The following is a 22,478-nucleotide window of genomic DNA, read 5'->3' on the forward strand; positions in this document are numbered from 1 at the left end:
GCAGGCTGCTTCTTGCCAAGCCCTTATTTGTTTAAAGCTTAAGCCTGTTTGAGAGAGCCTTTTTGGAGTGAGGGGTAAGTGGCAGGGGTGGGATGCGGGGGAATGGAGAAAGTAAACTGTGTGTCAAGGAAAGCAAACTTTACAGCTGGAATTGCTGCTGATGCTTGTTGTGTGAAAGGCCTAGGGAGGGGCCTTCGGCTCTGATCTGGTGCTTGCCAAGCCCTTATTTGTTTAAAGCTTAAGCCTGTTTGAGAGAGCCTTTTTGGAGTGAGGGGTAAGTGGCAGGGGTGGGATGCGGGGGAATGGAGAAAGTAAACTGTGTGTCAAGGAAAGCAAACTTTACAGCTGGAATTGCTGCTGATGCTTGTTGTGTGAAAGGCCTAGGGAGGGGCCTTCGGCTCTGATCTGGTGCTTCTGGCGTGGGTTCAAGTGTGAACGGGCAGCAGTGACAAGTGGGGAGCCAGGGGCAGGTCTGTGCGGTGCCCGGTCCTCAGGGGCGCTGCTGCTGCTTGTCAAGCCGGGCTGTGGCACTTACTGGTGTGTCCTAGGAGCTGGCTGGGGCACAGGCAGGTGAGTCTCCCTTCCCAGGCTCTGAGGCAGCAGCATTTTGCCATCCTTTTGTTATGGAGCATCCCCTTGTCGACAGAGAGAAACCTTATGGTGGCCCTGCCCATCTGTGCAGGGCGACCTGAGCTCTTGCTTCATCTCCTGCCGTGTTTGGCTCACTGTCCTCAACAGGACCGTAATTTTTGGAAAGGCATGTTTATTGTTGTGCTGATAAATGGGGCAAATCACATGCAAACACAACCTTTAAAAAAGCCTAAACAATGCAGCCCTCTCCTCTTCATCTCTGGGAAGAGGGGAAATCTGTCACCCACCCTTAGACCCCACTGTGAGTGTGTCCCCCATGATTTTTCACCTCAGGGTGGGCCCCATGGGGTTTTGGAGCAGCGTGGCAGCTGCTGATCATGGCACAAAGTAGGGCTCTGGCTCAGCCTATCTGGATTCTGGCACTCGGCGCTAATCCCTGCACCCCACCTTAGGCATTTGGCACAAGCCAGAGCATTTTCTATGGACAGTCATTTCTGTCCCTTTGTTTTGCTAGCCTTGAGCTTCCTCTTGTGTTTTTTGGAGTAGTGACATGTCTTCCAGGGGAAATTTGTCCCAGCAGAGAGTTCTAGAGGTTTTTGACCTGCTCCCATAACGAAAATTATTATTGTTAGTGAAAAACAATTTAGTGACAGCTACGGAGAGTAAAAACTCCCATTTATTCTCAAATTTAGGAAAGAAAAAAAAAATCTCCAACTTTTAAATACCATCTTCAAAGGACAAGAAAAATGGGCTTGTGCTCTTTTGCATCCCAGCAACAAGTCATTGCTGAAAGGAGTGCAAACTAGAAGGCAGTTTCTCTTTATGGTGGTGATGGGGATGTCTCTAAAGCCAGCCATCTGGGGATTAAACTTTGTATTGACGTTACTGGCAAGTACTTTGTCCTGTCTCTTTTGTGTGCTCTTCTGGATTTTGATGTCAACTGTGTTAAACTAGCCTTGTGCTTGTTAATGCAGTTTCTGGGCCTGCTCCCATTGAAGTCATGGCAAAGATCAGGCTGATTTTGGTGGCAGTAGAATCAAGTCCTCTGCTATAATCCAGGGGATGTGTTGTTTTAGCAGGTATTTCTCCTGTGCCACTGGCTTAGGTTTATGATAAGCTTAGCTAGTTTTTTGCTGCAGCAGTTGTAGGCACCCTTGCTTCCAGTACATACTGGAAGAAGGTTCAGAGCCTAGGAGAGCTACCCAAGTCTTTGCTCTGCCAACAGGAAAATTTCCCCATAGCAGCTTCCCCCAAGGAAGGCTTAACAGTTCACTGGCAGTTTCTGTGAACTTTTCTGGTTTGTGGTTTGGGTTTTTTTAATTCATGTATTTGTTTCACTCTATTACTGTTTCTAATTGGACATGGACAAGATTTTTCTATTGTTCGTAGACAAAGATTATTTGGATTTTTTTTTTTTTTTTTTAGTTTGGTACTTAAAGGTATCCCATGTTTAGGCATATGAAGATGTGGGCTGCTCTTAAAAAGTGTCCATAGCTGCTGTGTCTGGCTTGTGATCTATTCTGTGAGCAAGAGCATCTGAGTCTCATTTTGCAGGTGGCCATAGCTGACAGACACTGAAATGTGCTTGCTCCCCGAGCGCTCCTGCTGTGCTCCATGCAGATGCTGACTGGTGGAGTTTGTCCACCACTCCTCTGTGCTTTGGTTCATGTTATACAGAAAGAGGAGTGTTTCAGCTGGTGGTTACCAGCATGAATGGATGCTGGGATATTTATTGTCTGTCCTGTTGCAAGCTTGACCCCATCACGTGACAGAAACAATGAAATAGAGATGAGTCTTTTCAGGGCAGCTCCATGTCCCACCTTTGCCATGAGTTGTGGTCTTCCTTCCCATTCTTGACCACTACTCTGGCTGCAGGGAGGCTGTAGGGTGATATTAGGTAGCCTAGGGTTTGGGGTTTTCTTAGCGTTACTGCGTCATCAGTGGCAAAGTGGTTCTGGTCAACATCTTGATGTCCTGTAGTCAGGGAGTGGGAGTTGCCTCTGTGTGTTCCCCAAGAGCTGCTGGGGAAGCAATGGAGAGTGAAAGCAGCTTTGGATAAGAGCATCCTGAAAGGAGTGCAAACTAGAAGGCAGTTTCTCTTTATGGTGCTGATGGGGATGTCTCTAAATGTCCATTTTGGACTTTTAGATGTCCATTTTTCCATGGAATTCTCCATGGAAAAATGCTGTTTCACTGAGATGAGGGCATGCTGCAGAAGTCTTAAGCTTTTGTCTCAGAGCAGCAAGGAGTTTCTGGTGGAGAGCAGGAGTGGTTTTCCTGCTATTCTAAACAGGCCACATTTAAATTAAGTGGAAGAGTGTCAGCTGGAGAGAGAGAATTGCTTGAGAGGTGATGGTGTAAGGTGACAGCCCCTGCTCAGAGGAAAACAGGAAAATGACTTGAGCCTGGATGTGCATCTGGCAAGTGAGCTATGGCATTGCCATGTCCTTGCCCTGAAGCAGTGGGGACAAATGCAATGTGAGGAAATCTGCCAAAATCCAACTCCTCTATTTCTTCTTTCTTGACCCTGTCATCTAAATTTAATTTTCGTGCTTTTTATTTTCTGTCACCTTTATTCCACACTTCCCTTTAGTATCTCTGAGGGCTTTTGCCCGGCATCACTTCCCCTACATCTGCCAGGCCTGCCTTCTCTCTGACCTCTCCCTAACCCAAGAGGCAATTAGAATCTCAACATCAGATTTCAAGGTTTGGGGGTTTTTTGTTTGCAAAAGATGAGAAGGGAAAAACAAAAGCAGTGCCCTGAGTAATGTAAACTACCCACAGGCACATCTGTGCCTGTGTGATGACAGCTCCTGGTGGGAACTGCCCATTGCTCCCTGCACCCTCCTCCACTGCAGCTGCTGACTGGGAGGGAACAACCTGAGGCCCAGCTCATGTTGGTGTAGGATTCAGAGTGGTGGAGCCCGGACCAAAGCCAGCTGCATCAGTTGGCACTCGCCACCCATCCTGTGGGTCCCGCTGCATCAGTTGCCAGCAGAGCCATTCCCTGGGCGTTTCTTGTCCAGATGTACATTCTCACTTATTCCCAGCTCTCTCTATTACATGCTTTTCTGCTTTTCCTCTTTGTCCAAAGAGCAAAAAGGTATGGATAGGTAATTTTTTTTTTTAGTGCTTGTATCAAGCATCCTAAAGTAACTAACTCTTCTACCCAATGGTGTGAAGTCTAGAGGACATGGGATTGTTCTTCTGTGTTTAGTACAGCATCTGACTGCATTGACACTGATCTCCAACTTTAATTGTGATGGAATGATAAAGCAAGTGTTGTTTTGATGTGGCAAGAGAAAATGCTTCAGGCAGCAGTACAGTGCACTAAATCCCTTGCTTCTGAGACTGAAGGTGTGTTTTCACATCATACTGGTATCAGTGGGTGACCCCTTTCCTGCTGCCTCCTCTGAAATATTTCTTACAATTAAGATTCAGTGTTGTTCCATAGCAAAGCCTCGAAAAAGCAAGACTTTGTTGCTGCACATCAGCTGAGTTTATAGCAGTTGTGAGGAAAACTGAAAACACTCCAGAGCAAATAACTCATCACAAGTGTGTTACTACACTGATGTGGTTTTCAAGGGGATCCTGACCCTTTCTTTCTGACACCAGCCTTGGCAAGAGAGCAGGTTGAGCTGCACCTCTGTGGGGCCTTGATCTCACACAACCTTGATGGCAGCAATTCTGCTGGTTCTCTGATATTTGAAAATCAAGCTCCTGAATGCAGGGCCTGCGCCCTTCTGTAGGTGCTGCAGACGTACACCCCTTTCAGGATTCCTCAGCTCCCTAAACTGGGACCTTAGCTGCGAGGCAGGAGAGTCTACAGGTGGATCAAGAATGAGAAGGATGGAGAGTGCTCAGGAAAAGCTGGTGTAAAACTGTGGCAGCTCTTCCAGTTTGGGAGTGATTCTGGACTGAAAGGTTTTGATTGGAGACACAGCCTGTCCCCAGCCACGGGGGCAGCTGCTCCAGGGCCCCTTTCTCCCGGCACACACTTGGGAGAAGGAGCCAGAGAGCAGCCAGTAGTTCCAGGCTTGTTGCAGCAACAACATCTGTTTCCTAGGTGCACTTTGTTTCTGAAGAGGCTGAGCAGCACGCTCCATCTGCGCCCTTCTCTTTTTCTTTTCTTTTTTTTTTTTTTTTCCCTCTTCAGGTATGAGTCTTGAATCCTTTCATTAAACTGACACAGATTTCCAGAGATGGAGAAAAGGAGGGGTATCTGAGGTGGACATTTTATGTAAATGAGCAAATCCGAAATGTATTACAAATCCACTGTAATAAAACTGACAGTTTTGACAGTATTGACAACATAAATATATGTTGGAACACAGCACTTTCAGACACTTAACCGATGAAGCAATAAAAAGATTCAACTACAATATTTCAAATAATCGACATTGATGTTTTGATACATCATTTTTATACCTAAAAAAAAAAGAGAGAGAGAGAGAAAAGAAAGAGGGGGAACAGAAGAATGAAAACAGACCCAAGGGGCAATAGTCCCTCGAGCCATTTCACTGCATTACAATGAATATGGACTCTATTAAGCTCCGTTCTGCCTGTTAGTGTTTCCCAGGGCAACACAGCTCCCATATGGCAAGCATGCAGCAGATTAGGGTAGGCCTCCGGGCTTCATTGAGGGCCCGAGGCTTGACTGGCAGTTGAACCCCATCCTTCCCCCCCCCTCCTCACACTTGACACTGCCTGTGTTTATCTAAAGCAAAAAGGGCCTGGGTGGGAGAAGGGGGCATTTGGGGGGTTATTGTCCCGGGCAATGGAAGAGGGCAGGGAGAGGGGTGGGGGGGTGATGAGGGAGGGAGGTGGGATGGAGGAGAAAAGGGGTGGGGGGGCGAAGCCCCTCATACATATTCAGGAGGCGTCTTGAATGGGCAGAGGAGAAATAAAGCAGATGGAATTCATGTTAAAGAACAGCCACAATCGCCCTCCAAAAACAAGGAGAGAAAAGCGGGCAGCCTTAAAGGAGCGTAGGGAGCAGCGTTTATCCAATTAGCAGGGTTGTCAAATTGAATTTACTCAGAATGGAGGGGGAAGCCGGGGGGGGGGGGAAGAGGGAAATTAAGTGTCTAGGGCATGGGGGGAGCATGATATTGAAGAAAGGAGGTGGATTTTCTTTTTTTCTTACGCTTTAGCCTTGTCTTTTCAAGGACTGGAGCTGCTTTCAGGGCACGCCAAGGGGCAGCAAAAGCCAGTGTGTATACTCTGTTTTAGCACAGGGCTCCTCTCCCAGTAACTGTGGAAAAAAGGACGTGTATCCTGTGGGGTAAGGCCATCCTTGCGTCCATGGCCTGCCTGCACTACAGCTGTCCCCAGCTGACAGGTGCTACCACCCTGGGACCACCATGCCACAGGCAGTGCCCAAGGTGAGCCACACCCGCTGTGGTGCCGCTGCTGTGGTGACACTGGGGAGCCCGTGGCGGGTGTGAGGGTGGCATTTCTTCTTCAGGCGGCCTCACGCTTGCTGGCTGATGAAATGCCAGCGTGGAGGGGTTTGCTGGGTCTCAGCAAAGTCAGCCTGATCAATGCCAGCTGGAAAGTGGCGCTCAGTTCAGAGGAGCTGTTGGATGGAGAGCTGCCAGAAACTGCAGGCCTTGGGTCCTCAGGGATATGAGCAGAAGTCAGACAGGCTATGAGAAGGCTTTGCATCCTGTTGCTAATTCAAAGCCAGCATGCCCAGTCCTCTCCCTGGTGATGCTGCAGGCTGTTAAGGCAAGAAACTGCTCAGAGAAGTAGCTTCATCTTGAGGAAGACAAAAACGTTACAGAGATGTTTGCATGTTTGGTTTGTTGCTGGTTTGGTTTGCATGAGCAGTTCTGTTCAAGGAAAAGAGATGTTTTCCCTGCAAGTTTAGTTTATTTTTTAAAGAGGTGTCTATTTCTCAGGACTTGCTTGAATCAAAACTGTGGTTCTTTTTAGGGTCACCCAGTTGCAGTTTTTAGGAAAACTCACTGATCTGTGGTGTTTTTTGCCATGCCAGGTTTTATTCTGGATATTTTCTTTCTGACTATGAGCATGAATTTATCCCACACTTTCTCTGTTGTGGCTTTTTGATGGACTCTCTGAGCTCACAAGCAACCACTGAGAGTCTTTTTGCCTAATCACTAAAAAAGGGAGAAGGCAACCCTCTCATACGGTTAGTCAAGGGCTATGTTAAAAGAGCTAATGCACTCTGAAATCAGAAGCTCTCAGTGCTACAAGAGATAAAAACAGGCAAGCTTTTATCCCTCTTTCCACAAACACTGTGCTACCTCCTTGACTTCAAACATAGTGGTGTAATACAGGGTTCTGCCTTTCTGCCCCTCCTGATATGAGCCTTTTCCCATTTGGGATCCTGCCACTCCCTATGGCACCTGCACACCCATCTCCATCAGCTGCCCATGATGTTCTGTGGGAGGGGAGCTTCTGTCCTGCACCAACCTGTCCTTTTCCCAAACCCTTTCAGAGAAAATGAGCCTAACTTATCTGTGTGAAATTAATACTTTGAAATGGGGACAGGGGTTGGGTAAAGGTTAATTTTGCCCTGTGGGATGTTACTGTTTGATGGGTCGGGGAGAAGTCATCAGGGATGTCCAGATTGCTGTCCATGCCCAGGAATCATGCAGGGACTTTGCAGCTGATCTGCTCAAAGATGTCCCCTGGACAGTATTTTTGCAGCTAGAGGATTATAGAGTTGTACAGTGGGATTTTTCAGAGGGGATGGAAAAGATTGAGCATCCAAGAACAGCTTGCTTGATGATACAAGTAATGATTACAAGTAAAATTGGCTCATAATACTGTGTAAGACATTACTTTTTCTGAAAAGCTGAGGTCTCAATGTATGAAACAGAGAGCTGGGAGTTTCACTGTCCCTACTTGACCTGCTGGAAACAGAGAGCAGCTGCAGTGAATTCTCTGGAGTCACCCAGGGTGTCCCCAGCTGGCAGCTGGACTGAAGTTGCGGCAGCCTTTCCCTCAGTGCAGAGCAATCCTTGCCCCTTCCCACTGTTCATGCCTTGCAGGAAGAAGTTCCCAAGGTCCATCTGAATGACACAACCCCGGACCACTGCCATGTGCGTCGGTGACTCCACACAGCTCCCAGTCTGCCTGGGCATTCCCGCAGCCTTCCCATCCATCCCTGCCTGGGATGTGTGCTGTGGATGCTGCCCGGAGCTGGGGCACAGGCTGGTTCCTATTTGGGAGCCTTGTAAATTACAGGCAATGTGGCAGTAACAAGGGCTGCTTGGCTGGCCCTTGTTAAGCAGAAGGGGTCTTGGGGCTGTGAGCTGCATTTCCTCAGTAAAACCTTCAGTTTCTAATCAGCAAACACCTCTCCTGCGGCCTGTGCTTAATTCAAATCCCTTTTTCCTTTCCAGATTTGTCACCCCCCCCCGCGCTGGCGCGGGCCTTTCTTCCCTTTTATATCTTCGCCTCTGGTTTTCCTTTCTCGCTCCGCTGCCTTTGCAGTGCCCTCCGCCGCCGTGGCACAGCTGCGGCTGCAGGCAGGGGCGTCGCCTGGCGTTGGTGTGTGGTGGGAAGCCGAGCCGACAGATTTTACACCGCCACCACCCCTTCTTGACTGATTAAGCTCTCGTTAATTTTGTTCTCGTAATGGCCCCTCTTTTGATTTACTGGGCTGTCTGAAAGGGACTTAGAGCTCCACCGACAGGAAATTGTTATTTTAACCTGGCAGGAAAGAATTTAAATAAACAAACAATTTTTTTTTCCCTCCCTCTCGAATCTCTTTAAATTACTTTGACTCTTTCTTTTCCTAGATAGCAATTAAGCAGGAGCTGTCAGGAGTGGTGTTATTGGTGGCTGCAGAGGTGCTGGCACTACACAAGGTACCTGCCTTGGGGAGAGGAGGCAGCAGAGCAGGACCCTGTCATGCAGCAGCCCTGCAGCCCCTGGGTCCACCACCTCTGGAAAGTCAGCTGGGGTGCCTGGGGTCTCCTCCGCTTGCCACCTCTGCCTTCCCACTGCAGTCCACTCTGGTGCTGCTGGCAGGACACGAGGCAGATCGAAAGCTGCCTGATTAATAAAGTTCCTTGCTTTGCACTATTGCAGCCTGCTTAAGGGACAGCATTTTCAAAAGAGGTCAGCTCCCATTTAGGCATCGAAGTAAGTTGGTTGCCTATTCAGGAGTGCTCAGCATGTCAAGAACTGAATGCTTTTGAAAATCTGGCTTCAATTGTAAGAGCTGAGAATTTCAAAATCTGGCCCTGGATCCTAATAGTTCTTTTGGAATTGATGTTTTCATTCATTTTCCTCATTATTTTTATGCTGGCCATTTACTTTTTGTACTTCACTCAGCTGTGAAAGAAATGGCCACATGTCCCTATTTAGAGCTTGTACTCTTGCCTGGAGGTTTGGGGAGGTACCATACATACACTTGTTGCAACACACCTTCTCTCCTCATTCTCTGCTCAATACTGTTCAATCTGCCTAGTGCTGTGGCCAAATTTTTTGAGCTCCCCTCTTTTTTCTCCCCACCTATTGCTGTTCATCTTTTCACAGACCTGGGGGCAGCCAGTTCAGTCACTGCATCGATGTGCCTGGGTGGTCCTAGCTCACGAGGGGTCTCATGCACAGTTCTGTGCCTTTGGCTTTGCCCTTCTGGCCAGAGGCTCTGTGCAACACAGAGCTGCAGGGAGGTCTGGTTGGGAATATCTTTGCCTACCCCCTCACTCAGCCTGGGCTCCAGGGAGCAACTCCTTCCCATCCAACATTTTTCCATCCTGCTGCCAAACCCATCCAGATAGGGGGAATGAGTCAGCTTTGCTCCGTAGGCTTCCAATGCTGAGAAGCCAGACAGTAAGTCCTACCCCAAAATGTTTCTTCTACGTCAGTGAAAGGCTTTCCATCTCCTGTAAACCTTAGGGTGTGAGGTGTTTTTAAGCCTGAACTACCTCAAAGTCTTTTCCAGATGAGTGTAATTAGTCGAACCTTAACTTGTGCATCAGCAGTGGTGCCAACACTGCATGTTGTGGTATGGACAGACCCAGGGCACTTTTACAGCCATCATCAGTGGTGACTTCCCATGGTGGCTGTGGCATAATGAAGGGTGCTTTGGTGGCTGTATCACATGGAGAGATAAACTGGAGCAACTCAGATGGGTCTCCAAGTCAATCACTAAAGTATCCTGTGATTGACTTGGAGCTGTCAAGTCACTATGTGCTGGTTGGTGGGGGAAATTTTGAGACTTCTCAGGTGAGGAGAGTGAGCACCAAGAAGGATGAGGTGTGTGGGATGGAAGTTGCTGTCTTGTCTCTTTGGCACTGGAGGTTACCCACAGAGATTTCCACATGTAACCAGGCTGTGGCCTGCAGTAGCTGGAGTATGGCCTAGTGTTCTCTCTGGATGCCTTCAGGATATGTCCAATGTCTGAGCTCCATCCATGCTCCTGGATGCCTGGAAGCCACCTTGGGCCATGCCAAGCTTGACTTAATTTATTCTGCCTCTCAGTAGGGCTTGTCAGGCTTGTCATCTTGGCCTCACAGCCACTCTACCCATGATTCTGTAACTCCTGTAAAGAGCTGCCTTGGGCCAGCCAGTGCACTAGATTCATACTGGCCTGCAAAGGGCCTTGTAAAGATGCTCTTTGTGGCCTTTCCAAAACTCAGCAGCATGTTGCTTTACTTGGTGTTTCTTCCTTTTGAAATTACCAGCTCTGAAGAGGTTTTTCTTTCCTCTTCTCAACTTCAAATGTCAGAGCTCTGGGATGTGGGGGCGGGGGGGGAAGGGACAGCTTGTGAGGCTGTCAGAGGGACAGCCCAGTTTGCAGAGAGGCATGCAAGCCAGCCTGCTGGATTCTTGCTGCTACAATGTGCATCTGAGCATGGCTGGCCATGGACATTGTCCTGTGCTGCACTTCGGCACCTTTGCTGTCACCAAAAGCCAAGCAAAGTAATTTGAGAGTATCTTGGTGATATTTCCCCAAATATGTGTGGTTTCCTTGCTAGCAGGAATCAGCCTTGCCTTGAACAACTCACCAAGCGTCTCAGGGGGAGTATGTGTCAGTCCTTACTTCAGGAGTTAGGAGGTTTAATTTTGGGGGTTATGCTTGAAGGAACTTGTGCCCTTGTTTGACTGAGATGGGTATGGAGAACACATGCTCAAGCAGGTGATGGCTCAAGCAGTGACCATGGTGGAAGTAGGAAATACTGCCCTGCAGAGTCAGGTGCTCCTGAGGATGGTGATTGTGGCTAATGAGCTGTTTGCTGCAGGGAGAGCAGGCAGTATAACTGCTCCTTGGGCTGGCTGCCATGGCTGCTTTGGGTTTGCCCTTGGGCTTCTTCCCTGGAGACATGCCACAGGAGCAATTCTGCAGTGCTCTAAGGCTTGCAGGTCATCTTAGTGCTGCAGCTGAAGGGAGCTCAAAATCCTATAGCTGCATTATGATGCCAGTAGAGGGAAATCTCCTCTTGACTTCAGCCTGTTGCCTTTGATTAAAGATGAACTCAGTCTGACGTCTGAGGTGTCTCTTGGGGCGACTGTTGAGGTCTTTAATCCCCCTGACCTGGCTTGTCTGCTTTAGTGTTCATTCACGGGTCTCCAAAGCATCTGCTGCAGTGTGCAGCTCTTCACAGCAACCTGGGTTGTGACAGGTGGCCTTACATTTTTAGTTTTTTGGGGCTAGTTGACACTTTCAAGTATGAACCTGGTGGTTTGTGTAGAGTTAAAATAGGTGGTGTGTTTCAGCTAATCTGAAGTATTTTCATAGGTTGAGTGGACTTGTACTGCTCCTTTACTGTAGTGTTCAAAATAGAATATATTCGAGACATAGCCAAGAAGTGGCAGCAACACTCAGTGGATATCTTCAGTGACACTTTGTTGGAAATGTTTGTGTTTTGCTCCTGGAAGTTGTCCGGTGTGCATCACTGTCACTCACTGTGCCAAGTATGAAATGGGGAAGGAGACTGTGTGTCTGTGTGTGCATGTGTACCGAGGATGGGATGTCTTGGGAGACTCCCAGCCGTGCCTGGGGGAGAGGCTGGAGAAGAGAATTGCTTGCATCAGCATCTGTAGTCTCCTCAGGCCACTGGCTTGGTGAATCTGTGGCAGTTTAAGGATGTTGGTAGAGAAGCCAGGCAGGGCTGGAAAGCAGAGGGAAGCCTGAGGGTTTCATCTATCTCTTGTCATCCACAGGAATCCACTGCCACAAATCCACTGCATCCCCTGAGGCAGCTTATGGGACCCTTCCCTGGGCAGCCCAGATCACAGCACATGGGATGGCAATGACACGTGGAAGGAAGAGGCCCATGTCCCCCATCCCTTGCCTCGTGCTTGCGGCTGCCAGCTGTTTTGCCAAACTGAGTGAGTGTCTTTTCTTACCCATTCTGGTTTGCCTCAGTGCCGTTTAGCGTAGCCATGCCTCACAGACAAAGAGGTTTCCTCTCTCTGCTGTTCCCTGAGTAGCCTTGACCAAAGGTCCAGGTTCAAACTCTCTTCCAGAGGAGGATACATTTGGAGTCGAACATTTCTCTCAGGCGGTGCCAGGAAGAAATGGGGCTGGGGTTCATCTCTAAAAATTAGGGTGGGTGTATGAGGAGTCCAGGGGATGGCGCAACACAAGGAGAGGCCATTTGGAATGCAAATAGTACAGCACTGCAGCTTTTTCCTCTGTCCATTCTATTGCTGAGTCTCACAGAGCTTTCTTATTCCCGTTTTTTCCCTCTGTGCAGGTGAATCTCTGCAGGTCACAGTGCAACCTGCTTCTATTGTCCAAAAGCTTGGAGGCCCAGTCAGCCTGGGGTGTGTGGTGGACCCCCCCCGAGTGAATCTCACCTGGAGACTGAACGGGAAGGAGCTGGCTGGATCAGACGAGGTGCTGGGTATCCATGTGGAGCGAGGGAAGCTCATCATCACGGCTCTCAACAACCACACCGTGGGGCGCTACCAGTGCATTGCTCGTGTGCCTGAAGGAGTCATTGCCAGTGTCCCTGCAGTGGTCACCTTAGCTAGTGAGTAGCTTCAGTTCTCTGACAGCCCCTGCTTTGCTTGGGCCATCGCTCACACATCTCGAGAGGCTCATCCATTCTTGCTTGCTCGTGCTGGCATCAAGGGATGACTCCTTTGGCATACGCCCTTTTGTAGCATTTTTGATCGTGGACTGGCTGCCGTGGTGTGGCCCAGTCAGACCCAAACTATCCTCCTCCTGTGTGGTAGGCTGCAGATCTGTCCTTCAGGGAGAAGTTTTTGCACAACCAGGGAATGCCTGAGCTGTGGGGTTTGCTTTCCTGACAGGCTGCCTCCTCTGGTTCCTGACTTATTGATGGAGTTTATAAATAGTACCTGCTGGAGCTGATGGCCCAACTGCTGCTGGGGCTGCTGCCAGCACAGGGTCAGTGTGCGCTAAGTTTTACTGCCTTCTTGAGACACAACTCTGAGCAAGGGACTTTGCTCCTATCCCTGAGTTTACGTGCTCCTCACTGGTGCCCTCTGGCATTGGGAGACGTGTGCATGGCCAGAGGTGTCTTAGGTGGGCAATTTTTCTTACAAGCACCTGGTTTTGGCCAGATGTTGTATGTATTTGGCCAGAGGGGATTGTATCTGGATGCATGTGAGAAAGAGCAGTGGAGAGCTCCACCTTCTCAGAAATCCACAGTGTTTGGTGGAGCAAGTGTGTGCAGAGGAGGCTGCCATTGCCTTGCAGTGACAGTCCCTGAGTGTAGAAAGGGCTTCATGTTTCCCAGCAAAAGGGAGTTTGGGGCTGTCTTAAGAAAATGAAGACGTGAAGATGTTTGTGCAAAGTGGGGCCTGGCTTTGCTTTAAAGCCAAGAACTATTGGCTTGTCACTGATACATTAATCAGGAGTGAAATGTTTAGGCCAGGCAGGGTGGGAGGAGGAGGAGGAGGAGGCCAGGGAAAGCAAGGAGAGAGTTGCTGAACTCTGAGGCAGGGTGGGAGGGGGTTGTCACAGGGCCGAATCTGTTGGGGGATTTGGCCTGAGCCCCATGCTGAGATTAAGTTTCGGAGAACACATTCCAGAGCAGAAAGGGGGCTGTGTGTGCTGGTGGCCTGATAGAGAGAAGGAGAGGAGGGGAGGGGTGGATGGGATTACCAAGGACATGGTTTGAATTTAGGAGAGTAGGGTGTGCACAGCTCCTCAGCCTGATCAGCTCCTGCTTAGGCGATCCCCTTTTCTTTTTTCATTTGCATCCCAGCCCACTACCACCAGCTCTATCTCCTGGGAAAAGTATGTCTGACCTGACTTCTTTAGTGGTGAATGGGGGACAGGTCCTAAGGCACCAGAAGGCCCCACAATGTCCTTCAGGACGAATCAAAAGCCTCTGAGTAGTGCATCAGCCCTCTCCAGGAGCCAAATCACCTTTGCCTAGCGTGTGCAAAAGAGAAGGACTTGGCCATTGCTGTGTCCCTGTCGTGGCAAACGCAATTCTGAGAGGAAGTCAGGAGCACCACTCAGTGGAGCTCACAAAACTGGAGCCAGAGGTTGGATCATCAAGCAGCTAATCCATTGTGGAAAACCCCTGTGCTGTGCTGTGCTGCACGGGTCCCTCATCCTCAGGGATAGCTGGGGATGGCAGAGGCTGCATCCCACACATCTGGGTAGCCTCAGGTGATAGAGAGCACCCAGATGGGGAAGATCTAGCAGTCAGGGAGTGGAGAGAGAGAGAGGGCATCCCAGTGAAGGTGTGGGACTGAAGGTGTGGGAGTAGAATCTTCTGGAGAGGTTCAAATAACCAGTCTCATGTTCATGAGCTGGAGTCTGCTTGCAACAGTGATGTTGCTCTGAAAGAACAGGGAGCACACTGGGTGGTGGGACTGAGTTTGAAAGCTGTGGTAGCAGATGTGCCCCAGGCTTTCTCTCCTGCTCCAGACCTCCCCTACAGGACCTTGCTCAGAGCTGATTCAGTGGTGACCATGGTGAGAGAAAAGCCCCTGGCAGGTCAGCTTGCAGTTGATAAATCTCCTCCAGATAACCTTCAGAGCTGAATGAAAACCCTCTGAAAGTCTTAGTTCCATCCAAAAATTATTTTGGGGTGGCAACAGGAAAGTGAAACTGGAATGCATGAATGAAAGCAGTGGGGGGAAGGAGGGCGATGGAAACATTTTCAAGGCTTGGGTTTATTTTGGAAGAGGACCTGGAGTAATTGGAAGAAGTGACTTGCTAGGTTTTCAGGAGTGTAGGTAAAATTGTCTGGCCAACTTTTAGGCTCTTTTCCCTCCTTTATTTGGGCCTTGTTTGAAGGAAGCACTCTGGAATGCCGCAGGCTCTGTGTGCCCAGTCCCCTGGGGCCTGCTGTGCTTTGCTGACAGTCAGCAAGCAGATAAGCATCACTGCAGTGCTGGCAGCCACAGTGTAGCCCTGGGACTCACACCTCCTTCTCTCATCTGAGCCGATGAGAGTGATGCCGAGGCCATCTCTCTTCCCCCTGGCTCAGAGTGCTGGTTGAAACTTGCAGTTAATTTCTCCAGCAGAGATAAAATAGCTGTTGTTATATCCAAGAGGTGGAGGGAGGAGGGATTTGCAGAAGGGAAAGATTTCATGAAGTGACAAAGGGCGCAGCACTTCAGGCTTCACTTGGGCACCATTGAGTCCAGTTAGAGCTGAACTGGGGCTCCACACAACCTTGGCAGCCCATGGCATATTAGTGCAGGTCACTGCAGGTCACACCTGCTGATCGGCGCTGGCCTGATTGTGGTGCACAAGATCAGCCCTGCAGGCCCCAGGGCAGCACTGCAGTCTGGGACAGCTTGTATGGATAAAACAGGAGTATCCCTGGTTTTCCAAACCAGGCTTTAAGCCTTCATATGAATGACAGCTGCAAGGAAGAAAGAAATGTTTTCTGTGCCTGATTCTAGGTGGCAAAGTTGCCATCCTGCCAGAAAGCCCTGCCCCAGCCCCTCTCCTGGGTAGAGGTGCTGTATGTAAAAGGCACAGCTGCAGTGGGCTCTGGTGGGGCTGAGTGATTCTACCAGGGAGTTGTACATGGTGCTGAGGGCTGGTTCTGTAACAGCTAGAGGCTTGAAAAGTCAGGAGCTCTTCATGGAGCTCACAGGGGCAACTGAAGTGCAGGGCTGGAGCACGGCTGATGAGCAGAGGTAGAGCTTTGTAACTCCCAGAGCTCATCTGTATGCATTGAAAATCAGGGCATCAAACACAGCAGCAAGCCTGACCTGATAGACATGATATTTGAAAACAAAACAGAAAAATAGATGAGGGGTTCAGCAAAAAAACTCCACCTGTTCCAGTGTCCCTGTGGCCAGGGGTGTGGGATTGCCTGTGTCTCGGGAATGCAGTGGGCAAGGGTGGCTCATTGCCCTGTTGCCTCCATCGGTGCCATGGGTGAGGTCAGTCCTCGGCCTTGTGGCAGCACGTGTGGGGAGCTGGGCCTCAGCATGTGGAGCTTGTGGACAGTGACCTTGCACGGGGTCGGGCTGGGCATCCCCCAGGAATTTGCAGCTGCTTTCTGAAGACAGCCCCATTCATTTTCCTTCGCCAGGGCCTCTCTGCAGATACTCCCCAAAGGCAATGCTGGGCAGGAGGGAGGGAAGGAGGGGAAGAGGAGGATAGCTGCCTGTTGGAAAAGCATATGCAGAGCAGGCATGGGAGCTCTGGTCCCGGGGGCAGAGGCCATGTGAGGAGGGGAGAGAAGGAAAACGCAGGTGGTGTTTTGTGAGCCATCAGAGCTGTGGCATGAGGACTGTGAGATGGGCCCAGGGTGGGGGAGATGTGCTGGGGCGGGCATCAGTAGGCTGGAGTCCGTGGGGCTGTGCCTGTCTCAGCAGGGTGGGAGGAATCTGGTGATGACAGCACCAGTGCCCAGACTCCTGTGCTGCTGGCTGGACGGGGAGTGAGAGCCGTAGCCCTAGGCTGCTCTCACAGCTGAGGGGGCAACAGTGGAAGGTGCGTGCCCCCAGGCTGGAGGACCCTATTCCTGCTTATTCCCCTTCCTTCCCTTTCCTCTTTCACTCTTCCCTATGGCAGGGAGAACTTTTACCTTGGGGCCATCATTTCACTTACTATTGCTTCTTCTCCTGATTTATTTATGGTCTCCCATTCATTTAATCAGCTCTGTCTCGCCTGCCTCGTTGCTTGGCCCCCAGCCCTGGGACTCAGCTGGTTTCCCTCCCCAGTGACAGCAGCACAGTTGGCTGCAGGGCTGCACCCCAGTTCACCCCATTGCGCCTCGGAGCCGGCTGCAGATGGACATAAGCAATGGCCTTTGGTTGCACTCCCTCCTAAACAAAAAAAGAGGGGGGGAAAAGCCCTCTTGTCCCAGCATGGCTGGGATTGGCAGTGCTCAGTCTGTCTGTCCGCAGCACCTCCCGGACAATGGCTGGGAGATGAGGACTTGCTTCGCTGTGGTCAGGCGTGTCTTTTAAGGACAAGAACATGGGCTGGCACGCTGGGTGCTGCCATATGAGAAGGAAAACCCAGCCAGTGAGAGGGGATGTGGTTTCTCCCAGCTGCCGTGGTTGTTAGACTCCGGTGCAAATTGCATGTTAGATGTGGGGCCTGGCTGCCGCTGGCTGCACAGCTGAAGGGGCAAGTGCTGCATATCCCCCTGGCATGGATCCTATCCTCCAGCCCTCCCTGCTGGGGGGAACATGCATGGTCCCCCCACAACTCAGGGGCAGCTTGTTTGAACCCCCCAGGACGAAGCTGGTTGTCCCAGCTTGGCACTGTGCCCTCTGTTTTGCTGTGCTGAGGCCAAATGCAACAGGATGTGTGGGGGAGCTTGTCCCATGCACAGGGGGGGACTGGGGTGACCCTGACCACTCCTCACCAGCTCTGGCTGACCCATTGGCCCTAAAGGATGGCTCTACATGCCCGTACCAGTGGTGAGCAGGGCAGTTGAGATCGCCCGTGGCCAAAATCCACTGGCAAGTAAACCAGTCTTGTTCTCTGTGGGGAAGCAGGAATTTAGGAGAGTATTTTGGCAGGAAACTCATACACTTGGCATATGAGAAAGTAGTTTGTCCCAGTTCTGCTATTTTCCCCCTCTCCCCTGCCAGCTTCACTGTGCTTCTCCAAAGGCACCTGGTTCTTGCCCCCCCAGCCACCCCAGGATCCCTTCCTTTCCTCTGTTCTTTCCCCCTTTGTCCACAGTTTCACCCCTTGTCCCTCACTTCTGGGCTGAGGGGAAGCCAGGAAGAGCTGCAGCTCCCTACTGTGGGGCTGCACCACCCACAGCTGTGAGATGTGGGCTGAGCCACCATCTGGGGGGCTGCCTGGGAGAGGCCCCCATGTCTACCCAGCCCACAGTCATCCCAGGGGGTGCCCTGGCACAGGGTCATCATTTTCCATCTTCAAGATGGCTCTGCTATGCCAGGACCTTGGGTCTGCTCTTTTTCCAGGCTTTTGGGCCCCTTCTTTCCTCAGAGTATGTGTGCACGTACACGTGCTCGTGTAAGTGTGTGTGTGCGGATCCCTGCCAGCATTGCTGGAGCCTATGCCTTGGCTCCAAAATCTTAATTTGGCTGTGATGAATCCAGACCACCAAGGCGCACATTAATTTTCCCGATGCTCGTTTATATTTTGTTGATCAGCGAAACATGCGCAATGTGGGCAGGCAGACCCTGGGCTTTCACCACTTCTCCACCTCTTTCCATTTCTGTGGCTCTCACTATTTTATTCCTTGATCAAATGTAAAAAGCAAAGAGGAGAAAATATCCATCATCGTTCCTTGCCCCAGCAGTAACTTTCGTTGGAGGAGGAGCGTGAGGCACTGCCAGCTTTTCACAAGTTAAGAGTTAACTTTCATCTGGCTTTAATATCCAGTGGAAACCTGGCTCCCCTCCTCAGCTTGTCTTAAAGGATTAATCACATTTCTGAAGTTCACCCCTATCCCTTCTTTTTATTATTTTTTTTAATTGAACAATGCCAAGAAATTCCAGAAGTATTAAGCATGTTCATTGCAAATCATTTTTATGACATTGCAAAACCTCCCCTTTTCTTTTCAACCTCCTCCCCTTGCCTCAGATCTGGGCCCGGGACCGCTGGCTTCCCCAGCAGCTGCCCGACAGCCCCTCCGCACCGCGCTCGGGGAGGCTTTCTCGATGCCTTGCCAAGAGAGCTGGTTTTTATTTAAACTCCATAAAGGATCTTGCTTTAATCAGAAAGTCTGCTTGAGAAATTTCATGTCACTTTTCCATGACTGTGGGTGGGAGAAGCTTGGAGCCAGAGTTGTCTTTTGCTCTTGGAACGCTGCTGCATTTCCCAGAGAACAAGCCCCACATTTTTCTGCTGGCTGGGGCTGCCAAGGGAGGCAGCCTGCTGCCCGCCCGCCGCCAGCCCTCCTGCTGCCCCCTGGCCCCCAAACTGCCCGAGGTCACGGGTGCCACGTCCTGGGATGGGTTTCTGGGGCCGAGGGAGCTGTCGACAGCACGTGGCTGTGCTGTGGCTGCAGAATGCAGCACACTGCATTAGAGTGGGGTTTTGCAAAGGAAGTGTGGTCTGATCCAGAATTAGTGGCATGCCATTCAGGAGATCTGTTAGCCCTTGGTCCTGGGAAGAGGCACCAACCTGAGCCTTGATATGACAGTGTGACCTGTCACCTGTGACAACAACCAACTGCGGGATGTGACGTTTTCACTAGGGGTGAAAACACCTGGGCTGGTGTACAGCATTGTAAAAATGCACGAGGGGCTTTTTTCCTGGCACAAAACCTTCTCCCTCACAGCACATGTGTCTGAGACAAACTTCAAGCTTGCAGTGCATCGGCAAGATTTGCCATCACACCCAGAGGGAATGGAAACCAGTTTTCTCTCTGAAAAATTTGGTGGGTCCCGGTTGGCATGCTCCCTGCCCTTCCAGATCTGTGGGGTTTTGCTGCAGTCCTCTCCTCCTGCTTTAAAAAAACCAGGGAAAAGAAAACAAAAAGTTAGGTACCCCTTCTTCTTAGTTCCTGTGCTTTGAGTCCTGCTACCCACATCAGCCCAGCCAGGATGGGAACTCCCATCACAGCATGGGCAGAGGGATGTGGTGGGACAGGGTTTTCACAGCTGCTTTAGGGAAGGAGCAGCTGTGCCATGTAGAGGAGGAGCTGGTTTTCCTTGCAAGTCCCTGTTCTTTTAGCTGGAGCTTGGGCACACATGTGGTTAACCAACTTCCAGCTGCAAGATATTTGATTGGAGCAAGAGTGCCTGGAGCAGAGACGCTGATTTCTCAGGTGTGGGAGGAGCTCAGGGAGCATCACACACTTCCTCCCACCTGGCTTCTGTACACCCTTGAAGCAGGCTGGGCTCCCTGAGTTATGACTACAAAGTCAGCTTCTCAGTAGCAGGACAGCAGCCATGTGTGAAATAGCAGGCGGCAAAAGGACCATTTTTGGCTGCCCTTCAGTACTGCAGTAAGTTGGCTTATATTTTACTCTCAGGCCAGGATTTTTCACACCCAGTTTCGCAGCCCTGGAGCAGGGGATTTCTCCAGAAGCTGTGTTTTAAGTTACTCATTTTGTAGGAAAAAGGAGGTGGGGGGGAAATCGTGAAAGGAAGCCAGTTTCCCTAGCTGCTGGGGTCAGAGCGGTCCTCTGCCGGCACCACGAGGAAAGAGCTCCGAGTTCATGGGGAGAGCATGAGCTGACACTGAGATGTTTAGCCAGCCACTGAGATGCCTTGTTTTCTGCTCTCTTTGCAGATCTCAAAGATTTCAAGTTCGATGGCCAGCACGTGATCGAGGTGGATGAAGGGAACACAGCTGTGATTGCCTGCGACCTGCCTGAAAGTCACCCCAAGGCTCAGGTCCGCTACAGTGTGAAGCAGGAGTGGCTGGAGGCCTCCCGAGGTGAGCGCACAGGGTCTGTCCCAAGAGGTTCTGCCACAGGATCCTCAGTTTCACCCTTCTTACCAGCAATAGCTAGTAGCTATCTCTACCTGCTGCCTCCTTGTCCCTTTGCCACCTGTCTGAACACAAGTTACTTCAGGGTCCCTGGCATGGTCTCCCTGATGTCCATGCTGCCTGGGACATCATGGTTTTTTCTTTCCCTGTTGTCTACCTTTTCTTCAGGACACTGCATGTGTTCCAGGAGGCTGGACAGGAGCATATCTTGTGACCATGTGCCACTTTCTCTTCTCTGTCTCCAGACAACTATCTTATTATGCCATCTGGAAACCTTCAGATTGTTAATGCCAGCCAGGAGGATGAGGGGACTTACAAATGTGCTGCCTACAACCCCGTGACACAGGAGGTGAAAACTTCAGTCTCCAGTGAGAGGCTTCGTGTGAGACGTAAGCCATTCTCCCCTCACTGCACATCTCCAGCTCTGGGGGCACTGAAGAGTGCTATCTGGTGCAGCTGGTTTTCTGTGTGAACCATTATCAGTTGCTGAGAAAACTCCTTTCCAGCAGCAGAAGGCCCCAGGGTCTGCTCCTGGAGTATGTGTATGCAGCCCTGGGGTTGCCATGCTTCCTTAGGATTTGTTCTTGGTGGTGGGTGGGCAAAGGCCCTTAGCCCTTTGGCAAGGTGGCTTTGCGGTGTGCACAGAACCCTTACAGAACATCCCTCTGGTCCTGCATTGCCATTTACCCGTTCCAGCAGGAAAACTGTGTGCCCTACCATTATCCCTACTTACCCACTGCACAGGGTGCTCCCCCACCATCCACCTTCCTTCCCACGCACCTCCTTCTTCCATCTCTCCTCCCCAGGCTCCACAGCGGAAGCAGCCCGGATAATTTACCCTCCTGAGGCTCAGACTATCATTGTCACCAAGGGCCAGAGCCTGATTCTGGAGTGTGTGGCCAGCGGGATCCCCCCGCCGCGGGTCACCTGGGCCAAGGATGGCTCTGGTGTCTCCGCCTACAACAAGACGCGCTTCCTGCTCAGCAACCTCCTGATCGACCCCACAAGCGAGGAGGACTCGGGCACCTACAGCTGCATGGCTGACAATGGCGTTGGGGAGGCTGGGGCTGCGTTCATCTTCTACAACGTGCAGGTGTTTGGTGAGTGCTGCTGGAGCCTTTGTTTCAGGAAGGGCTTGGACATCTCATCTTCTTCTAGGGGAAGATACTGGGACTGAAGCACTCTTCCTCTCTCTGGACAAACCACAATGTAATGCAAACCCCTGCTTGTGGTTCCAGTTTCCGGGAGACCAGACTAATTCTTTCTTGAGGGCAGTAGTTCCTCCTTCTCGGCTCCCACCATGGGCTCGAGATGACGGATCCTCCTTTCCTCTGCAGAAGCTCTTATCCTGTCATTTGTGGCACTGCTTTTGTTCTAATACTTTCTAGTGGAAGCCTGGTTGCTTTTTAGACAAATTTGACATTGGCATAAGGAAGACACTCGAGTGTCTTTGTTTTGTTCTGTTTTTTGTTCTGTTGTAGGGAAGGTCCCTGTGGAGTAGAAAACAAGGCATACAAAGCTCAGATATTTCTACCACACATAACTTCCCAGTCTCACAATTTTTAGGGAGATTAAGCCCATGTTTCACAGATTGCATTTCATTAGGTGCCAGTGTGGTGTTGTGGCACAAGCACAATCTTTGCAGAGTAGCATTTCAGCTCAGAAAAATGGGACTTTTAGATGTCTGATGTCATGTGAGAGGGCAGATGGCCTTGGGCTACCTCCCTTTGCAGTTTATGTGGATGCTGAAGGGGAGGGGCATTGAAGCAGACCCATGTGGACCCCCACAAAGGAAGTGGGACTTCAGGGTAGGAAAGGATCCATCACTCTGCTCTCATCCCTGCCAGAGAGGAAAGTGCAAAGCCATGACCGTGCCGTACTCCCAGCCAAGTGGCACTCAACAGTCTATGTTTGTTCCTCACACAGAACCCCCGGAGGTCACCATGGAACTATCCCAGCAGATCATTCCCTGGGGCCAGAGTGCCAAGTTCACGTGCAAGGTGCGAGGGAACCCGCAGCCCTCGGTGATGTGGCTGCGCAACGCGGTGCCGCTGTCGGGCAGCCACCGGCTGCGGCTGTCGCG

The 22,478-nt window shown here is 50.7% G+C and overlaps 1 protein-coding gene across 3 annotated transcripts in view; it reads left to right on the top strand.

Annotated features, from left to right (window-relative positions):
- The window catches only part of BOC (BOC cell adhesion associated, oncogene regulated), a 54,368-nt gene that overhangs the window by 19,308 nt on the left and 12,582 nt on the right, over positions 1-22,478 (top strand). For all 3 annotated transcript variants that reach the window (XR_004081676.1, XM_031056631.1, XM_031056632.1), the window contains exons 2-7: positions 11,737-11,904; positions 12,273-12,551; positions 20,195-20,341; positions 20,641-20,784; positions 21,202-21,495; positions 22,322-22,462. Coding sequence is in view for 2 of the 3 variants with exons in the window: in XM_031056631.1 (XP_030912491.1) it covers positions 11,820-11,904; positions 12,273-12,551; positions 20,195-20,341; positions 20,641-20,784; positions 21,202-21,495; positions 22,322-22,462 (1,090 nt within the window). In the remaining variant the exon portion in view is untranslated. The remainder of the gene's footprint in view (positions 1-11,736; positions 11,905-12,272; positions 12,552-20,194; positions 20,342-20,640; positions 20,785-21,201; positions 21,496-22,321; positions 22,463-22,478) is intronic.

The sequence above is a fragment of the Geospiza fortis genome, unplaced genomic scaffold (genome assembly GCF_000277835.1).
Source record: "Geospiza fortis unplaced genomic scaffold, GeoFor_1.0 scaffold1, whole genome shotgun sequence".
Classification (NCBI taxonomy): Eukaryota; Metazoa; Chordata; class Aves; order Passeriformes; family Thraupidae; genus Geospiza; species Geospiza fortis.